This window comes from Lasiosphaeria miniovina (genome assembly GCF_030549165.1).
Source record: "Lasiosphaeria miniovina strain SMH2392-1A chromosome Unknown B0T26scaffold_5, whole genome shotgun sequence".
Classification (NCBI taxonomy): Eukaryota; Fungi; Ascomycota; class Sordariomycetes; order Sordariales; family Lasiosphaeriaceae; genus Lasiosphaeria; species Lasiosphaeria miniovina.
Window position 1 is genome coordinate 1101366 of NW_026848224.1, and position 18452 is coordinate 1119817.

At 55.1% G+C, this 18452-nt stretch overlaps 6 protein-coding genes across 6 annotated transcripts; 3 read left to right on the forward strand and 3 right to left on the reverse strand.

Moving 5' to 3' along the window:
* Nucleotides 1–3900: 3900 nt before the first annotated feature.
* Nucleotides 3901–4600, forward strand: B0T26DRAFT_677109 (uncharacterized protein; the record flags this gene model as incomplete). The annotated part of the gene is made up of 2 exons (XM_060440057.1): nucleotides 3901–4065; nucleotides 4268–4600. The coding sequence occupies 2 exons, from the start codon at nucleotides 3901–3903 to the stop codon at nucleotides 4598–4600; spliced, it is 498 nt and encodes a 165-aa protein (XP_060294002.1).
* A 2538-nt stretch (nucleotides 4601–7138) lies between these two features.
* On the reverse strand, nucleotides 7139–7744 carry B0T26DRAFT_650174 (uncharacterized protein; the record flags this gene model as incomplete). The annotated part of the gene is made up of 2 exons (XM_060438161.1): nucleotides 7139–7508; nucleotides 7623–7744. The coding sequence occupies 2 exons, from the start codon at nucleotides 7742–7744 to the stop codon at nucleotides 7139–7141; spliced, it is 492 nt and encodes a 163-aa protein (XP_060294003.1).
* A 1875-nt stretch (nucleotides 7745–9619) lies between these two features.
* B0T26DRAFT_856892 (uncharacterized protein) lies at nucleotides 9620–12407 on the forward strand. Its single transcript, XM_060447702.1, has 3 exons — nucleotides 9620–10038; nucleotides 10199–11072; nucleotides 11130–12407. Exons 1-3 carry the CDS (start codon nucleotides 9835–9837, stop codon nucleotides 12113–12115), a joined length of 2064 nt encoding a protein of 687 aa, XP_060294004.1. The 5' UTR covers nucleotides 9620–9834; the 3' UTR covers nucleotides 12116–12407.
* Nucleotides 12408–12627: 220 nt separating this feature from the next.
* On the forward strand, nucleotides 12628–14358 carry B0T26DRAFT_714957 (ribosomal protein S2, flavodoxin-like domain-containing protein). The gene is made up of 3 exons (XM_060442222.1): nucleotides 12628–12739; nucleotides 12799–13678; nucleotides 13754–14358. The coding sequence occupies exons 1-3, from the start codon at nucleotides 12709–12711 to the stop codon at nucleotides 14082–14084; spliced, it is 1242 nt and encodes a 413-aa protein (XP_060294005.1). The 5' UTR covers nucleotides 12628–12708; the 3' UTR covers nucleotides 14085–14358.
* Nucleotides 14359–14596: 238 nt separating this feature from the next.
* Nucleotides 14597–15896, reverse strand: B0T26DRAFT_343615 (uncharacterized protein). The gene has a single exon (XM_060434501.1). It carries the CDS (start codon nucleotides 15774–15776, stop codon nucleotides 14715–14717), a length of 1062 nt encoding a protein of 353 aa, XP_060294006.1. The 5' UTR covers nucleotides 15777–15896; the 3' UTR covers nucleotides 14597–14714.
* A 120-nt stretch (nucleotides 15897–16016) lies between these two features.
* B0T26DRAFT_677113 (P-loop containing nucleoside triphosphate hydrolase protein) lies at nucleotides 16017–18262 on the reverse strand (the record flags this gene model as incomplete). Its single annotated transcript, XM_060440058.1, has 5 exons — nucleotides 16017–16510; nucleotides 16566–17198; nucleotides 17282–17594; nucleotides 17646–18128; nucleotides 18215–18262. The coding sequence occupies 5 exons, from the start codon at nucleotides 18260–18262 to the stop codon at nucleotides 16017–16019; spliced, it is 1971 nt and encodes a 656-aa protein (XP_060294007.1).
* Nucleotides 18263–18452: the final 190 nt, after the last annotated feature.

Sequence of the window (18452 nt, forward strand, 5' to 3'; positions counted from 1 at the left end):
GCTAGTCACCACCTACTTTTTACGCCCAAGACAGGCCTAGTTGTTCAGCCAAGTTCCTCATTTGAATAGCAGCCCCGCCACTTGTAGCCAAGTGCACCCAGCCAGCTGTATGTAGCCAAGTGCACCAAGCCAAGTGCACACAACGAAGGCAAATGCAGCCACAATTGAAGCTATCGCCAACTACAGCGCCACAACAACTACGTCAATCCAACAGTCGATCACCACGCACTAACAACGCAGCTTTCGCTGCAAGTAAACTTCTTTCCTTTTCGCTTCAATCGACTGAGCTAGCCCCCTCCGAGGTGCTTTTTCAGAGGATCCTGTGTACAATATCCAGATGACCGCAATTAGAGAGCCATCACAAATCATCTGACCGCACCGACGGGCACGTAATCTTGTGTTCACGATGGCGCGCTTCCCCGCTTCTTGGGCTGACGAGTCCCCATAGACTACTCCTTCTCTGTTCCGTTAGAATCGTATCTGCCACGATACCGCATCTTGAGGAGCTCCCGACTGAGATTGTGGACGAAATGTGTGCCAAGTTGTGTGCAGTTGGTCAGCCAAGCTGGTTTGTGCGCCAGCTTGAGGATCCAGAAACGCATCTTGACACCCGCGACCTGGTGGTGCTCTGCAGCGTATCCAAATGCGGGGTAGGTCAACCGGCTCTGCAGAGTAGACTGTAGGAACGTGTGCACTACGGTCTAGTACAACAGTGCTCTGTGCTCTGTGTAGGGCACTGAGGGAAGCAGGCTGACTGCCACATGTTTGTAGAGCTCTGCTACAGGCCTGCCACTTATACTGTGAGGACTCTGCTCAGCAGTCTACATCATAGACTGCAGGGGACTCTGCCCTGCAGTCAGGGCTTTAGGAGGCAACAGAAGGCGCTGTAGCCTAGTTAACAATTTAGGTAGCCACGCCGCTGCCTTTTCCTTCTTATCCGAGTTCTAGCGCCTAGTTACCTTCTATCCTAGCTTCGGATACATTTTCTCCAAGAAATTCATAACGTATAACTGGAATCCTAGACTAGCGCATTCGAAACCACCCCGAGGGAGGAGTAGGATACGTGATATCGAATAGAACCCTATCCAACTCTGGGAATTGCCTCCTGCCAAGTTTCTCGGCCAGTATGCTATGAATTCTTACAATCACTCGTGTCATAATCTCAATCTTTTCTCCGTCGAAAATCTCGAACAGCGGGGCATGCGCGAGAGCCTTACGTCGTGGGGGGAAGGTCGAGGCAGATTCTGTCTGAGGCACGGGTGCATTCTTCTGCCTGAGGCACAAGTGCATTGGGACAGAGTTCCCCTCTACTCCGTGCAGGCAGTGTCTTTTCCCTACCTAGGCAGTAAAATCAACTTTCTTTTTCCCAGTCGCGCGGGAAAATCCTAGCACCAAAATAAGTGCCCAACGTGTTTTCATTCGACATGATGCCAATACAGCAAGTGGATCCCCGTAGATAGCATGCTTAAGTTTGCAGCAGCCGGAGGGAACGAGGAGGAGAGCGAGGAAGGGAGATGGTATGCCCAAGCCTGCAGCGACCAGAGGGAACTAGGAAGCGAAGACGACGTGTCTGCAGACGAGGCGGTGCCGTGTGTCTTATCGAGTCCGTACGGGGACTTCTTTTGGGCTGGACCGATTCTGGTTCCATCAGGTAGAGTTGAAGCAACTCTACCTATTGCTGTATGGCCCTTGTCCAAAGTGATGGCCAGGGTAAACACTTCCTCATTCCGCCGCATTTCCCCATTCTGCCAATGGCTTCGAACCAGGCCGGGATCCATAGTGCGGACCGAGTCCATGCACTTAGAACTCAGTGCAAACTCTGGTCGTTCTCAGGTTCAAGGGCGTGCTTTACGGAGGAGATTATACATGAATCAGGTGTGGTGGAGGTGAATGCCGGGTTTAAAAAGTTCGTTCTCGGCTGTGATTTCATGATTAATAGCACGATATAAAAGACAAGGCTCACAATTCTGTTGGGTCACTGCAAAATGCCTAAGCTAGAAAGAGCCGAGCTAGCTTCTACCCTCCAAGAATCTCCAATTCCCTTTACTAGACTCGCTGCACAGCCCCAACCCGCTATCCTATCAGGACCGGACGGCCAGAAGGGGCGGCCGATTGCTCTCGAGTGCAGTTGCTCGCCTTGAGCCGCTAGTATTGCAGCATGACTCGGTGAGCATAAGTGCCTGCCATGCAATGCTGCTGCATTTGCATCGTCACCTTCCCACGGAAATGCGCTGGTATGAGGTGACCGATTCAACATCTGCACTTTACATGCAAGGAATAAGAGCTCGGGCGTCAAATCGCATTCAAGAGGTTTGGAAAGTGCATTCTTATAAGTAAATCTAATAGTTGGAACCCATCATTGTTAATCTTCACCGGACTACCAGTCTTAGTCCGGCCGCTAAGCAGTACAATCCACACCCCCGGCAGTGTGGGCGTCGGCAACTAACCGTCTGCTTCCTTTTATCAAAACACCTTTACCAAAACACCTAATCGCGTAGCACCCGAGAGGCTGTCGAATATCCATACCGTGGCTACGCGTCCACGGCGCCCCAGCATGGCAAATTCTCCTAAACGCCTGAAAGTTTCAGTCGTACCCCGACGAAGATGTCGAACATGGCGATCCCGGAAAAGATCAGAGACACCTTCAAGACCCGCCAATGGCTGCTAGGTCTTCTGAAAGAGAATAGAAATGGCCAAAGGGTTATAGCCCCGCGACCGAAAGGCAAGCCAAAGAGCTCGTTGCTCTCTGTGACCAACTTCCCTGCCGATACGGTACAGCTCGTCCCTCCACCTGTTCGATTCGACCCAGAAGCGTAGCAGTTCTGTATGTCACAGCGCTGGACCGATATATGCGACAGGCTCGGTCGAGAAGAAAGCGCGTGGGGGGTACTGGATGCCCCAGCAGACCCCAACGTGCGCCTAGTACCCCTCATCCGACTACTACATATAGTTGGAGCGCTAACTGACCAGAACGCAATTGAAATCTATGCTGTGATTGGGGCATACGTAAGAAGGAAGGAGGCTTCCATAGCCCGTTTGAGGACTATGCGGAGCAATGCACGGGCAGGGAGATAGAGAATGAGCTAGAGAAAGACCTCCGCGGCCTAGCCGCGGCACCACAATCACTCAAAGGCGACGTACCGGCTATCAAGGCGGTTATTCTTCTAACCGCCGCCAAATATTTTGATCCTTTTAAATGGGACGAGAAAAATCAAATGGACACATACACAAGCCCAAGGCTAGAACCCGAGACCTCTGCCGACGATGACCTTGGCGGAGAAGAACAATAGGAGACAGGAAAATGGGCTCTTTCATTTATTGACCGCGTGTGATGTGTGGCCGTAGGGCGTTCGGAAGAAAGATTTACGTCTACCAACGAAGGGCTCAGCGCTAGAACAACAATAGGAGGGACAACAATAGGAGGGACAACAATAGGAGATAGAACAATAAGGCGTATTTGCTAATTAACCACGTGTAGCATATATAACCACGGATGCTTTCAGAAGAAAGATCTAGGTCTGGTTGCTTAAATAGCCAGGAGTCTTCTACACCACCACAAGAGATGGAATATAATGGCGTTCTTGCTTTTTAACCACACGTGGCATAATTGCAGCCATGGAGGCGTTGGGAAGAAAAATGATTCGTCTACACGCTTGGAATGACTTCCACAGCCTCATTTAATAACGATGCAGGGCCTAGACTATACAACAGACCTGTTCGGAAGGAGGATTTCATCACGTCTGCTCCCTTGAGTAGCCAGGTGTCCTCTTCACCAGTCACCACCTCAACCTCACACAACTTCTTTCACATTCCCGTTCGACAACGGACCTGGACCTGGACTCGACAGCAAACGCATTAGAAACGAATCCAACCACACCGCCGACAAAGATCACAGCCAACATGGCCATGGCACACAATGGCACACCTCTCTCCCAGAGCTCGAACCCATTAGGCCCCGTCTGGTCGTCGTTTGACAGCATGGACGACGACGCCAAATCTCTAGCGGACGACCTCATCGACCTTCTCGGCCGCGTCAACAAGACCCACCAAATCGTCGACGCAGACGTCCGCAGGCGATTCTGGGACAAGTTCTGCTTCGGGTGTAGTTGGGACACCAGCCGCAGCAACCCCGAGCCCGGCACTCTTCACAACAGCCGACGTGCCTCCGCGGCCACCTCTGCGACCATGACCCTCGACGAGGAACCCCCCTATCGTCGGTAGCTACAACGCTTATGATAACGATAATTCCCACACTAATGTTGCGCAGACCAAGGCCGAGGCCGTGACGCGCTTCGATGAGGCCGAGCGCGCCCGCGTCCAGAGCCACAACCTCGGCTGGGTCGTCTACTGGGCTCGCGGCCGCCTGCTCCGCTGGACGGCCCACTCCCGCCCCCCTAAGCTTGGTTACGGGGCGGGTGGTGGTTCTAGCATGGTTGTGGGGGGTGATGGGATTGTGCTCGAGCAGGCGCTGCGCGAGGACCACGGCGTGCTGTGGACGCTGCGGGGCTGCAGGGATGTGTTGGATGACTTGAGGAAGCTTGCTGAAGAGGTTGACGCCGTTGTGGCTAGCCGGGATTGCTGTGGCGAGATGCGGATTTGAGCGTGCGGGCGGAGGACGTGGGTTTGCAGGGGTGAGAGGGGGAGAGGGAGGGTGAGACGAAGGAGGTTATTATTTGGATGAAGTTAGATCTGGGATATTTGAGAATAGGGCTATTTTCTTGCGAGTCTACTCCGAATAACGGCTTTTCTGAGAAATCTGGCTGCTTATTTCAGCTGCCCTGATGCCTGCCTGAGCTGTTCGTCCACATCAACGCTGTCTAGAGGGCAGAAGCCATGATAAACAGCAACCTACAGTTACCATGATCCATATGAGAACACGTAAAATATATCTCGTTCCCTGTATCATTGATATTACGAATACAATCTCCAGTCATTATGAAAACCTTCTCCAACCTAGCCAATCAACACACAAGCCAAGTACCCAGATATCCGGCCACTTACGTCGCGGCAGTTCCCCCCTCCCCACCCCGTAACATTAGTTTAACTCATCCGCCCCATCACGGAACGATGCAGCAGCACGCCTTCTTGAGCGGGTTCCATCCACACCCGTCGCGCGTCATGTGCGAGAAGCCGCGATCGTCGCACCAGGACTCACACTTGCCGCTCCAGCCCATGCCGCAGTCGCTTTTGTCGAAGCAGTTGTCGGCGGCAGCGGCCCTGCCTGAGAGGGCCCGGACCACGCCGATGTCGTTAGGTGCTGGGGCCGCGCGGGCCGCAGTGGCGGCGGCGGCAAGGCCGAGGGTGAAGGTAGCGAGTTTCATGCTGATTGGCACCGCGAGGAGTTTGAGTTAAACTTTGAGTTTGTTTGGTGGTGTTTTTGCTGTTTGGGGCTGGTGTGGATGGTAAGAGAGGAGAGGCTGTTGCTTGCTCTTTGCATGACAAGGGGACCACGAGAACACAGGGAAGTATGTCACATATTTATACTAAAATCTAACCAGACTTCAGACTCGCTCAGCGGTCTAGGACATGATCAAGATTTCTTCTGCTACGCGGCCAAAAGACACCCCGATGGCAAATATCCTTATGGCCTTGAGCCTTGCTGTTAGGGCTAAGTCGAAGCTTCTCCTTTCGCGATTAATTACCGATAAATTGCATTTCAATACTCGACAACGTTGACTCTAATAATTCATTAGTCTCGTCTATTCAAAGATGAATACTTCGACGCAGCAACAGGGTAAAGATCCCCCGCCGTGGAACGTTGTACGTGTGCTAGGCCCAGGCCTAGCCCGGGGCACTGGTTGGCCCCTGCAGATCCAGCCTATCCCCCGCACATAGATTCTCCGCCCACGCGTAGATAGCTTAGCTTCCATAGAAAGCAATATACACACATACATTCCCTACGTGCCCTCGCACAGTACGCATATAAATGGCGGGGATATATTGCTTACGCCTAGAACCGATGCATCCTAATTTCAATCCCATCACAGGTAAACCTGTATCAACGACCGGCACTCCAACAGTGTAGTCTTGGTCCCAGTTGGAAAATTACTGTTCCATTTTGCCAGATTGCTTACGCCCCGAATCCTTGGCCTCGTCTCCCCCAGCAGGGCTGTGCAACCGGGGTTTCGTGGTCTACCGCAGGGGCGGTATATTAATTAGGGGGCTGCGCAGAGCTTTCAGCTCTCCCCGGCAAATCTACCGCCACGTAATAGGCTACGATGGTTAGCTGTAACTCTGCGTCGGTTATGTTGCCGCCCTGATTACTTCTCGGTCTGGTATTCCCAAGCCCCTTGCTCACCGGCACCATTGGATACATGTCATTGCTAAACCTATACGTCTCGCCGCCATCGCCCCGGCATTTTATTGTATTTGTTGTTGAGCCCGCTTAGCGACGAATGGTCGAGCTCTAACTTCGAGTAAACTTGCCCAGGCCCATGTATGTGGCAGACTGTTGTCCTTTCTTCCTGTTCCGCGAAAAAAAAAAAATTGGAGTCTCGTGATCCTCGGTTCTTTAATTAGACAGAGTTCTACCCATGAGCAAATACCGGGGAGGCTATGTTGCTCAGCCGTTGTTCAGAGTATAGGACTCGCCTATACCTGAGGTAGTCGAAACCTAAGCCGGCGTCACTTCTGGTCATGAGCTCGGCTCAGGTGTCTTGTGAATATTCATGGTCTTATGTAAGAAGCGAAGTGGTTGTGAGAGTCTTTCCTTTCTCGGCCGCTGTATGCAGTAGCTGTCCGGAAATCCGATTACATGTTTTCGACTATATTTTCGCTCCGTTCAGAGTTCTGGCATAAACCGTTACCGCAAGAATTACCGGCACGACAAATGAATAATAACTGGAATCAAATCATATACAATATTTAACTGCCGGCTGCGATAGGTGCCCCTAATGCCGTGCGTTTGACGCACCTCGTATGCATTCATCAATGGACCTAATTAGTGCCCGACATAGTCAATGTTCCCTATCCCCGTGGGCAGCCATGATTAGCATAGCACCCATTAACTCCGCCCTTAAAAACAGCCCGGCCACCCATCTATCCTGGTCATCGTACATCCAAGTATTCATAGTCTTTTTTGTTCCGTCCCCGTGAGCACAACTTCTCCCGGTCTAGTACGGGCTCTTGGCGGTTTGTGTCAAGTATTCGGCCTGGTCGGCGAGGACTCGCCAGTCATCGGCCGCTGGGGAGCAAGGCCACCCGAGTGATTCGGCCCCTCTGACGACTGATACGAGGCCGTGTCGTCGGTATCGGCTACGAAGGGGTTCAGATACCCCCTTGGCGCAGCTGCTGTGGGCTTCGTCGGTGTTCTTCCATCGGTTCTAGTCGACTCGTCGAGCGACCGCTTCGGTGGATCGGCGCGAGCCTTGGATCGCGAGGATGGCGCAACCTCCACGCCGTAATCTTCCATGCGGAAGCGGTCTTGGCTGTCCTCCTTCGCGTCGCGCTTCTTCCGCCTTAGATGGAGAAACAGCAACACGGAGAGGGTGGATACGACAAAAACGCCGCTGCCATGCCCCGATCGGTTAGCAAGGCGCATAAGCTGGACTCGGCCCATGCATGCATCGGACTGGGGAGTCTCGTGCTTGTTGGACAGAGTGTGGCGGGCACATTAAACTTACACCACAGTGCCGACAATCGCCCAAGTAGTTCCTTGCGACGCCGAGGCGGATTTCTCGCAGGGGTTCCCGCCATCTACCGGGTGGCATTCGTCGTCGCGCGCAGCGAGGAGAGTCCGAAGCATGCTTGCTGCCCGCGCCACTACTGCGCGCCGAGAGCTTGGCGGCGGCGACTGGGACGACGGCGCGAATGCCAAGTCTCGTTGTGACTGCAGGAGTGGCGCCATTGCAGCGAGACTGGGAGAAGATTTGCTCTTCGGGGACCGTCGAATTGAAGGAGAATGGGAAAAAACCCGCTGCCCGGGGCTTTGTGGTTGTCCTCGCCAAGTTGTATCTCTCACTCCCGCGCTACGGACTTGCCTGGGCTGCTAGGCAGTTTCCGGATCGCTGCAGAAAGAGTGCCAGAGGCGCTAATAAATTTGGCTCTTCCCCTTAGTCCCAAAGCTCGAAATCCAAAAAGAAAAAGATCGAGTGCGGATGCTGCGTAATAAAGGGAAGACCCAAAAAAGCTTGCGCTGGAGTTCGATGCGCAGATGCGTTGGTATTGCGTATTCGCGTGCAATAGCGGCTTCAGGTGCGCCCCTTCGCCGCGGCCTAGGCTCGTCGGGTGGTCAAATGATGGTCGGTTTCTTGCCGGAAGGTATGCTGCAAAGCTGTCCGTTCTTCCTTCAGGTTGGGTTTCTTCCGCCGGTCGTTCTCGGGCTTTGCGACGCAAGTACGATGTAGAAGAAGGAAGTCGATGCCTTGGAATTCTTGGAAGTCGATCGGCAGGTGACGTCGCGCCGGGGGGTTCGTTCCCTCAGTGTCAAGGGATAATTGCAATATGGAGCGTGAAACGTGATTGGTGACTAAAGCGGCCAACTGAGGCCCAATCCAGACGCCATCCGTCAACGTTCATGCTCTCATTGGCCGGGATCGGCTCGATCCGATGTCTGGCATGTGTGGGGTGGAGGCCAAGTGGGGTTTATGCAAGGGCACAAAGGTGGCTGTTTTTGTGCCCGAGGACAGGCTAGCACGTGGCTGGCATGGAAGGTCTCGAACTTCGTCGGAGCAAAAAGGGACCATCTGACTCTTGGAAATAGCATTGTCTAAGTGTCTAGGTATCCAAGATTGCTAGCATGTTTGAACCCCGCATTCGCCATTGCCATGTATCTCCTACGTTGTGTAATTGTCTTCCACATTCGAAGCTTCACGTTGTTTCTGATGTTTTCACATCGGAGGGGGAAGATTCACGAAGAACCGTTAGAACGAGGATGAGAAAAAGGGGCGAGAGCTATGGGGCGTGTTGGAACAGTTGTACATACAAGTCCAGCAGACATTTAAAATCGCCCCAAATCCACTGATGGCTCACGCACGCTGTGTTACCTTGGATATTTCAGCGCAGATACTTCGTCGACCGAATTGGTGCATAGGCGAAATAGTTTCCGTCTTATCGGGTTTGCATGCTACCAGAAGCCGCGCACAACAAATCACTGGTAGCTATTCGTCTGGTTGCACGAGGGGTCGATGGCTAGTAGCATGCGGCAATTTTATAGCTGTACGGGCTTCGTCTGGAGGGTGACCACGCCTTCCTTGTAATGATGCTCGTCAGGATTCTTGTGGTCTGCAGCGCCGCTGGCTGCTTGCAGATATCGTGCCTGCACTTTGATATGGGCATGTCATGAATCTCAAAACACGCAGCATTGCATCGCGAATTTGGCGTGAGCGTTGGTCCACTGCTAAAATGGCACCGAACAGAGATTAGGGCCCGCGTCAATGGGGCGCGATAAATCAGGAGAAGCACGTAGACGAGAGGCTCCTCAAAGTCGAGCCAAGACGACACTTGTAACCCAGAGCCTTGCTCACGGCTGCAGAGGTGTGAAAGGCGGGCGAAAGACGCGGGGCAGCTCCGACTTTTCTCCCCCCCCAAAAGCGCCCCAGCTTTTCGCAGCTTGGCGGGGTCGTGACCGGCAGACAGCTGCCAAACCATCAAAGGTCCGTGCATCGCCGAGCCAACGATTGTCAAATTTCCACGCATGTTTTTCCCTCGTGCGGCCGAAGCGATCATCTGATCTGTTCATTGGACAGAGACTTTGCATCTGCCTCCAATTCAGCACGACCTTATCCAACAAAACCTGCCGACTGCACAGGGACGGACGTCGTTGCAATAAAGTCTCGTTCAACCCAACTCACGATTCTCGCAATCTGCATCTGATTCCGAACGCAGCACCCAAGAATGTCGGCTAATCCAGGAACCGTGCGAGGCACGCCTGGTCGTGGCCAGGGCCGCGGCGCCATCCCCTTCACCAACAGCCCGTCTGCCTCGGCAATCCCCAGACCGGTTCTCGAGACTACCCATACGTCAGCCGCCAGCGATGCGGGCGCCGCCGCCGCGTCGTCGCTCAGCGCCAGCAGGCAAAAACAGACCAAGAGAGATGAGGTGCGTTGCTTGTGGATGGACACTCGTTCTGCCCCGAACCCGGCCCCTTATCGCGGCCTCTGTTTTGTGCATCGGGGAGCCGTCGGTCCAACATGGGATTCTACGTTATCGGCGAGATGTCCCGAATTGAAGACAGCATGGACTAACTGTGCACTGCTAGGCAATCCGTCGGAAAATGGAGAACGATCTCTCCAAGAAGAAGCACTTGACGAGCCGTGCCCGACACTCTCGCAAAGCCCCTCCTGGCACCGTCTTGGCCCTGAAGCCGAGCCCTGCCCTCCAGATAAAGCCCGCGACCACGGTCGCCGAGGCCGCCCAGCTCATGGCCGCAAAACGCGAAGACTGCGTGCTGGTCACCGACGACGATGACAGGATTGCGGGAATTTTCACCGCCAAGGATCTGGCCTTCCGCGTTGTCGGGGCGGGGCTCAAGGCGAACAGCGTCACCATCGCCGAAATCATGACGAAGAACCCGCTATGTGCTAGAACCGACACGAGCGCCACCGACGCCCTGGATCTGATGGTGCGCAAGGGCTTCCGCCATCTGCCCGTCATGGACGAGAACCAGGACATCTCGGGTATTCTGGACATCACAAAGTGCTTCTACGACGCCATGGAGAAGCTGGAGCGCGCCTACGCGTCGTCTAGAAGGCTGTACGATGCACTCGAGGGCGTGCAGTCGGAGCTCGGTACCAGCCAGCCCCAGCAGATTATCCAGTACGTCGAGGCTCTGCGCTCCAAGATGTCGGGACCGACGCTCGAGTCGGTGTTGAACGGCATGCCCCCGACGACTGTCAGCGTGCGGACGTCGGTGAAGGAGGCGGCCCACATGATGAAGGAGAATCACACCACGGCAGTCTTGGTTCAGGATCAGGGATCTATTACGGGTATCTTCACCAGCAAGGACGTCGTTCTCCGTGTCATTGCGCCTGGGCTCGACCCGGCCACCTGCAGCGTTGTTCGGGTCATGACTCCCCATCCCGACTTTGCGCCCATAGACATGAGCATCCAGGCTGCGCTTCGGAAGATGCACGGTAAGCACAGCCCTTTCCCCGGTTTTAGGAAAGCACATGACTGACAGATGTCGGCAGATGGTCACTACCTCAACCTGCCCGTCATGAACGAGGGAGGCGAGATTGTCGGCATGGTCGACGTGCTGAAGCTTACATATGCCACTCTTGAGCAGATCAACACCATGGGCGGCAGCGACAGCGAAGGGCCGGCCTGGAATAAGTTCTGGCTCTCTCTGGACCACGAGACCGAGTCCATGGTCTCTGGCGATGGCTCGCACCAACATACGAACCCCGGCCCGCGGTCACTCATGTCGCCCGACATGTCGCGCGAGCGCATTACCGACAGCGTCGCGCCCGGCGACTCTGCCAGCCACGCCGGCGTTGACTCGCCCCCGCACAGCGCCCTCGGCATCACGCCGGAGCTGCCGCCCGGCGAGCTGCCCTTCACATTCAAGTTCAAGGCCCCTAGCGGCCGCGTCCATCGGATGCAGGTTACCGCTACGCACGGCATGGCCGAGTTCGTCGGCAGCGTGACCGCTAAGCTCGGCTCCGAGGTGGATGCGATCGGCGGCACGCCCGTCGTTGAGGACGGCAAGCTGTCTGGCGGCTATGCGCTCAGCTACCTCGACGACGAAGGCGACTCCGTGTCCATCACGACGGACCAGGACCTGCTGGAAGCGATCCTGCTCGCTCGCCACGGCCACCGCGATAAGGTCGATCTCTTCGTCCACGACCCCAAAGAGCCTCCTGTTCCCGCTGTGGTCCCGCCGATCTACGTTGCGCCGCCCGAGCCGATCGTGCTGCCCACGCCGCCTGCATCGTCGGTCATCCGCGAGCGCCGCAAGGTTATTGGTGACGACGAGGACGAAGACGGCGATGCCGAGGAAGAGGACGACGAGTCTCCTGCGCCCCGTGGCCGGCAGACACGCACGCGCACGGCGCCGCACCAGCCAGACCAGGTCATTGCCGGCGTGCCCAACGAGCTGCTGCTTCCAGGTGCAATTGTCACGCTAGCAATAGTGATTGCTGGCGTGTTTTCCATCTCGAGGCTGTCGAGCAGGTAGATGGCGAGCAAGTTTTGGGAGGAGGAGGGGTGCTGGATGGCGATACATATAGCCAAGGAGATGGATCTTAATATCACGTACGAAGGAGCGCTCGGTTTGGAATTGCCGCTTGGGGGGGGGGCCATCATGGCATAGAAATGCGCGCTTTTGAGAGGCCAAGCGGCAGGAGTCTGTCTGTCTGCTCTGTTGTAGTAGATTTTTCTTGTATCAGAACTTTACGACCTTTGGCATCATCTCTCTACCCATAGATATTAATACGCAGTGGCCTTGTTCTGTAAGCGGCTTGTTTGGCATTTTGCTTCGATCTCTCATGTAGTATGGTGATTTATATGGTGATTTATACTTGTGATGTATTGTATTTGGTATCGTTAATGTTTTAGTAAAGCTGGTACCGAGTGAGGTGCCGAACGATACAGGTCGCCTGTAATAAGCCGGGGCCCCTGTAAGTTAGCGGCTACAAAATAATGCCGCCCATGCAATTTGGGCTAGCCGCACGGACCATGTCAGGGACGTGAACCTTGAGAAAAGTTGCTGCTGGTGACAACGTCCTCTTCCTAGCGACCAGCGAGCTTCGCAGCGAAATAATACCTGCTATGATAATACGGAATCTGGCCATCCGGCACGGCAAGTAGCCAACAATTGACTGCTGCTGCCTACATCCTGCTAATTGGAACCCAATCCAGGCCGGCGGGCGTTAGCCTCGCCCGTGTCTCGACCATGGCTACGACTCTTCTCGACCCAGCCGACAGACATGGCAACGGCGTTTGCCCCGGCCCCGGCCCCGACCCCGGCCCCGGTGACCACTTCTACGAGCTCGACGGCGGTGACTCAGCAGTCCTTGGACGAGGCCGAGGCGCTGAAGGAGGCTAAGCGGATCCGCGAGCTGCAGTTCAAGAACATGCCCGGCGAGTTTAGGGAACTGAGACACCTCGAGAAGCGCACCAAGTCGCTCGGCTCCGAGATCGTGCTGGACGCCTACGTGCCCGACGAGTCGCTCAAGAACCCGCCCGACGACGCGTCGCTCGAGATGCTCATGGCGTCGCAGGCGCACATGGGCCACAACACGTCGTCGTGGAATCCGGCCAACTCGCGCTACATCTACGGCGTGCGCGCCGGCATCCACATCATCAGCCTCGAGAGCATCGCGTCGCACCTACGGCGCGCCGCGCGCGTCGTCGAGGAGGTGGCGTACCGCGGCGGCCTGATCCTGTTCGTCGGCACGCGCCGCGGCCACATGCCCGCCGTGGTGCGTGCGGCCGAGCTGGCCGGCGCCTGCCACCTGTTCGAGAAGTGGACGCCGGGCACCATCACCAACCGCGACCAGATCCTCGCCTCGGCCCCGCTGCTCATGGTCAACCACCAGGACGAGCCTCTCAACGGCTTCGTCGAGCACCTGCAGGACCGCCGCCCTCTTGTTCCTGACCTCGTCGTCTGCCTCAACCCCCTCGAGAACTACACCCTGCTCTACGAGTGCGGCCTCGCCAGCGTGCCCACCATCGGCATCATCGACACCGATGCCGACCCCACGTGCGTCACGTACCAGATCCCGGCCAACGACGACAGGTGAGCAAATGCTATACAATCCTATTTCCTTTTCACTTCTTTTTGCAGCAACATTCACTGACATTCCCCCAACAGCTTGCGGGCCGTGAGCCTCATCGCAGCCGTTCTTGGGCGAGCAGGCCAGCGCGGGCAGAAGCGGCGGCGCGAGGCGGCGGTTGAGGGCATCGTGACGTGGGAGACGCCCGACGAGGACCAGCGGTTCATCGACCGCAAGATCTACCTGGATGAGAAGGAGAAGGCCGAGATCGAGGCCGCGCGGCCGCAGATGCAATCGGGCCCGGCCGCCGAACAGGCGACGAGGGAGGACTTCAACACCGAGCAGAAGTTCGCCGAGGCGTTCAAGAACGGCAACACAGGCGGCCCCCAAGGGCGGCGAGGCCCACCCAGGGCTTCCAGGCGGCGCTAAGACACAGTGTATTCGTATGTTAGTTATTTGTAAGATAAATTCACCTGTGCTCGCGTGGATGTTTGATTGGGGCCAGACGGCTGGTCGTGACAACCTACCTTACCTTGGTAAGTGAATGTTGCACAGCTTCGGAGCTACGGGAGGCTGTGAGCCGACTAGGAACGTATCACTTGAGGACTGCAGTAATGTCCACCCATTCTACTAGGCATAGGGACAAGTTAATTTTAGTGTGTGCGTGGTTACAGGTATAAGCCATTTCACTTTGGTGAAAAAATCTATCTGTGGAATTCGCACCTAGAGTCGACGTCGGAGATGTGGGGGTTATGAACCGACCAGGAACGCATCACTTGGGGACTGCCGCGATGTCCACCGATTTTACTACACCATTCCACAGTAAATAGTTTTACCGCAGCCACTTGACAAGGGACCCAGCTCGCGACTTTCAAGGTTCTCTTCGCTTCAGTCCTTGAAATATTTATTTGAGAATTATAAATACGTTGTAAACCTCGTCTCGTACCCTTAAAGTCGATCGCAGAAGTCACAGGTAGGGAGGGACCTTGCATTGCTTTCTGTAAGTAGTGCAAGGGAACTGTTTACGGAATGGTGTATACATGGAGATATATTTAAAACCTATCTAAACGTCATAATCCGTCCTCGCTGGCAGCAGGAAGGGGTGTCACCATGGCCAGACCGTCTATGGCCTCGCGTCCCGGGGTGAGACGGTCCAAAATGAGTCTGAAAGCTAGATACCGCACGCTCGTACATGGCCTCGGCCTGTTCAATCCAGTTCTGCTCCCTGTAGATGGTACCCAACATTACAAGCGAATACAGAGTCCAAGTGTGACCCGGCCCCATCTCTTTCTCATAGCCCCTCAGCGCCCTTTCCAAGGCCGACTCGGCTTCCTTCCAGAGATGCTGGCAGTTGAAGGCCCTACCGAGCTGGTAAGCCGTGTGGCAAACCGATATGGAATCGGCTCCAAGTTCTTTCTCGAAAGCTCGGAGGGCTCTCTCAAAATTCGATGCAGCGTCCTTCCAAAGGCACTGGCTAAAATAGGTCCTGCCGAGTTGGTAGTAGATCTCACCAAATTCGAGAAAGCCTGGCGTTCCAGGATCATTCTCCTTACTCTTTAACGCTCGTAGAAACAACATCTCCTCTTCCTTGGGTTGCATTAGGTCTAGTTTGGCACACCCGAGCCAGAAAACCGTAAGGATGGTCTGCGGATGGTCAGGCCCGAAGACCCTTTCGTAATCTCCCAAAGAACTCTTGAGCATAATTTCAGCCTTAAATAACCACCCACGTCGACTATAAAACATGCCTAGGAAACGAATTGTGTGTAAAGTCGTCGCATGGTCTGCTGTAAGAGACTTCAGGTTGGATTCTATCATCCGCTTGGTTCGCGTTTCCACTTCTCGAAACAGGCCGCGGCTTTGATGTACGAGGGTTAGGGCGTGTTCTCCATGAGTGGTATCCTTTTGATTTGGTCCGAGTTCATTTCCAGGATCTTCTGTGGCTCGCCGCAGGACCGTTTCGGAGTCCCTTAGCAGGGCCAGTCTTTGATAGATGTCCCCCAGCTCAATAACGGTCTGTAAGGTCTGAAGATCATTCGGTCTAAATGTCTTCTCAAAGCCCTTGTGCGTCAGCTGATATATAGCCGCAGCCTCTTTCAGCTTGTCTTGTCTTTGAAGAAGCATCGCCAGTGAAGCTATTGGGCGCAAGCTCAGTGTGGATAGAGTATCTTCGTAGTTCCACCTAGCTCTAAGACCCTCTTGGATCCACCATGAACATCTTTCCGCATGCGGTAGAAGGCGTCGCTCGAGTGGCAAATTACGTGTATCGTTAAAATGATGGGGTCGAGGTAAAGAGAACCCAACTACTCCGACCGCTAGCCAAAGAAACTCTCTTTTCTCTGCTGGATGTTGAGTGTGCGATGCTCATCTGTGTGCTACCGGGTGCATAGCGTAGCTGCCTGGCATGGATTCCTGGGTCTCAATCATTGAATAACGGAGAAGAAGTCGAACTGCTTCCAATAACATGACCTCGTTACAAGCCAGATCGTTGAGCCACGCGGGCCACGTAGCTGGCGCATCCTCATTTCCATTGACCCCGAGTTGCAAAAGATCGTGCCGGAGGTCTTTGTTGCCAATGAAGGCCCAGAGGCGGAGCAGGTTGGTGGCCTTCTGGTTCCTGGCTTCGATTGCCTTGAACGAGATGGTCCAGGTTGTCCCTACATTGTGCTGCCCGTCAACTGTCTGGGGTAGGACAGGCTCGGCATCGGCGCTCATCAGGTGGTCCCACTGTTGCTTGTAGAGCCGGAGGTATGACGAAGTCCCGAGCCCGGTTTCGCGGAGATACGAAGCAGCCTGTGCTAGAGCAAGCGGCAGGCCATCCAGCAACTCGAGGAGCTCGGTGCTGCTTTTAGTGATGACTGGACATGGGACGTCAGCTCCCGGTTTTGGTTATCTACTAGGCGGATGTCTTACCTAGCTGCTGGCCGTACCAAGATGTAAAAATAGCCTTGGCTTGGTCCTGGTCGACCTTTGTCAAACGCTTCGAGTCGCCGAGCTGTGCCAGCTTCAACAGTCGGGTGGTGACAAGCACCGACCCATGATCGCCGGGAAGATAGCGTTGAATGTCATAAGCGCCGGCTACGCCGCCTCGTTCAAAGTCGAGGTCGACGTTGTCGAAACACAATAACCAGTCGGTATTGTCTGGCCGGGCAAGCCATTCCAAGACGTACGTCACCGCATCATCGAGATCGGTCCCACCCCTGGCAACTGGATATTTGTTTCCGGTTGAGAGCTGGTGGCTGGGGATCCTGCCCGCACAACCAGCAATACTTTGTCGGAGCCGGTCCTCAGACCTCCCGTCCAGCCAGAACACGGAGCTGAACACGGCTTGGTGGCGTCGAGCAAAGTCGACAGCCAGCTGCGTCTTGCCGATGCCACCGAGACCGTGCAAAACAAATATCCGTCGCCCCGTATGTCGCGTGCCGGGTCGTGGAAGGAGGCTCTGCTCAATCTCGGCCGTGTCGAGGGGTCTGGGAACGAACTGCTTCGATACGGGGACGCCCTGCAAACTGAACGGGGTTTTGTATTCGCCGTAGTCTAGATCCACTGCGCGTTAGCAAGAGCCCAAAGACCAAAGACCAAAGAGATTGAAGCTCCCCAACGAATCAGATGGAAACGGGAACGCTGACATTCTCTCGCTGCCAAGCTGTTTGCGCATGCTGTCATCTGCTGGAACACGGCCTGGGAAGCGACATAGCTAGTGGTTGCTGCCGCAATCTCCTTCTTCTTGGCTGACTCTTGCAGCCGGACATCCTCGAGCCCGCAGTCGACATTGAAGCGGTAGTAGTGGCCCTCGCGGTCCAGGCTCCGTTTATCGCGCTGGAACTTCTGGGCTGTCTTTTCCGTCTCGGTTGCGAGCTCTTTGAGGGTGGACGTGATGCCCAGCACGTCGTCGCGCACGGGATGCCAATTGACACTAGGCACCTCAGCCCAGGCCCACTGCTGCCACCCCGCAGCAGCAGCTGATCGCCCCACAAATCTTGGGCCTCAGACCAGAGAGCGAAGACCGGATTGTTTGCCCCGAGCGCCGTCGACAAACTCTTCGCCAAAAGGTCCGATGGCGATGGGGTCGAAGAAGGACGTGGCGGCCGAGGTCGCGCGGCAGGCCTGCCATATGGTCGTCGACTCCAAGAGATGTCTGCGCCCACGCGGGGACAGATAGCTCGTCAGGCAGACAGTGTCTTTGGTCTCCTTGCTTGTCGCGCAGACAAACACTTTGCAGGGAGCTTCGGGCGAGTCTTCGAGGAGTAAGGTCTCTTCGTCCAAGCCGCGCTCAACCAGGATTCTTTTGACAGCTCGTTCAAGTTCGGCCGCGTCAAACCTGCCCTGCAGATTGCCTTTGATGTTGAACCGGTGGTGTTTCTTTTCGAAAACGCGATCCGACAGCGTCGTGTAGGCGTTAATACACTCGTCGACGGTCATCCGAAGACGGCCCAGCATAATTGCGATGAGGCCGCCGGTGCTGGTGCCGCCGACCTATCGAAATAGTCGCACGGCTTGGACTCGGGGCCGACTCTGGCCATGAGCTGCTGCAATATCATGAGCGATGACAGACCACGCACGCCGCCGCCATCGAGGGCGAGCAGCCGGAGCTGGTGGTCGCCCGCCATTGCGAGTTTGCGTTACAATGGCAAAGGAGATAGCTAACTATAGCGTCCGACATCTCTACATAAAGCTTCAGACAACTCGCCAGCCTCGTTAGAGCCCAGGCTGATGTTCTGATTGGTTCACTCGTGTACGTCGCCATTTCTTTCCCCAGCTATAGAGATTTTAGTACCAGGTTGTGTAAACGTGTCTATC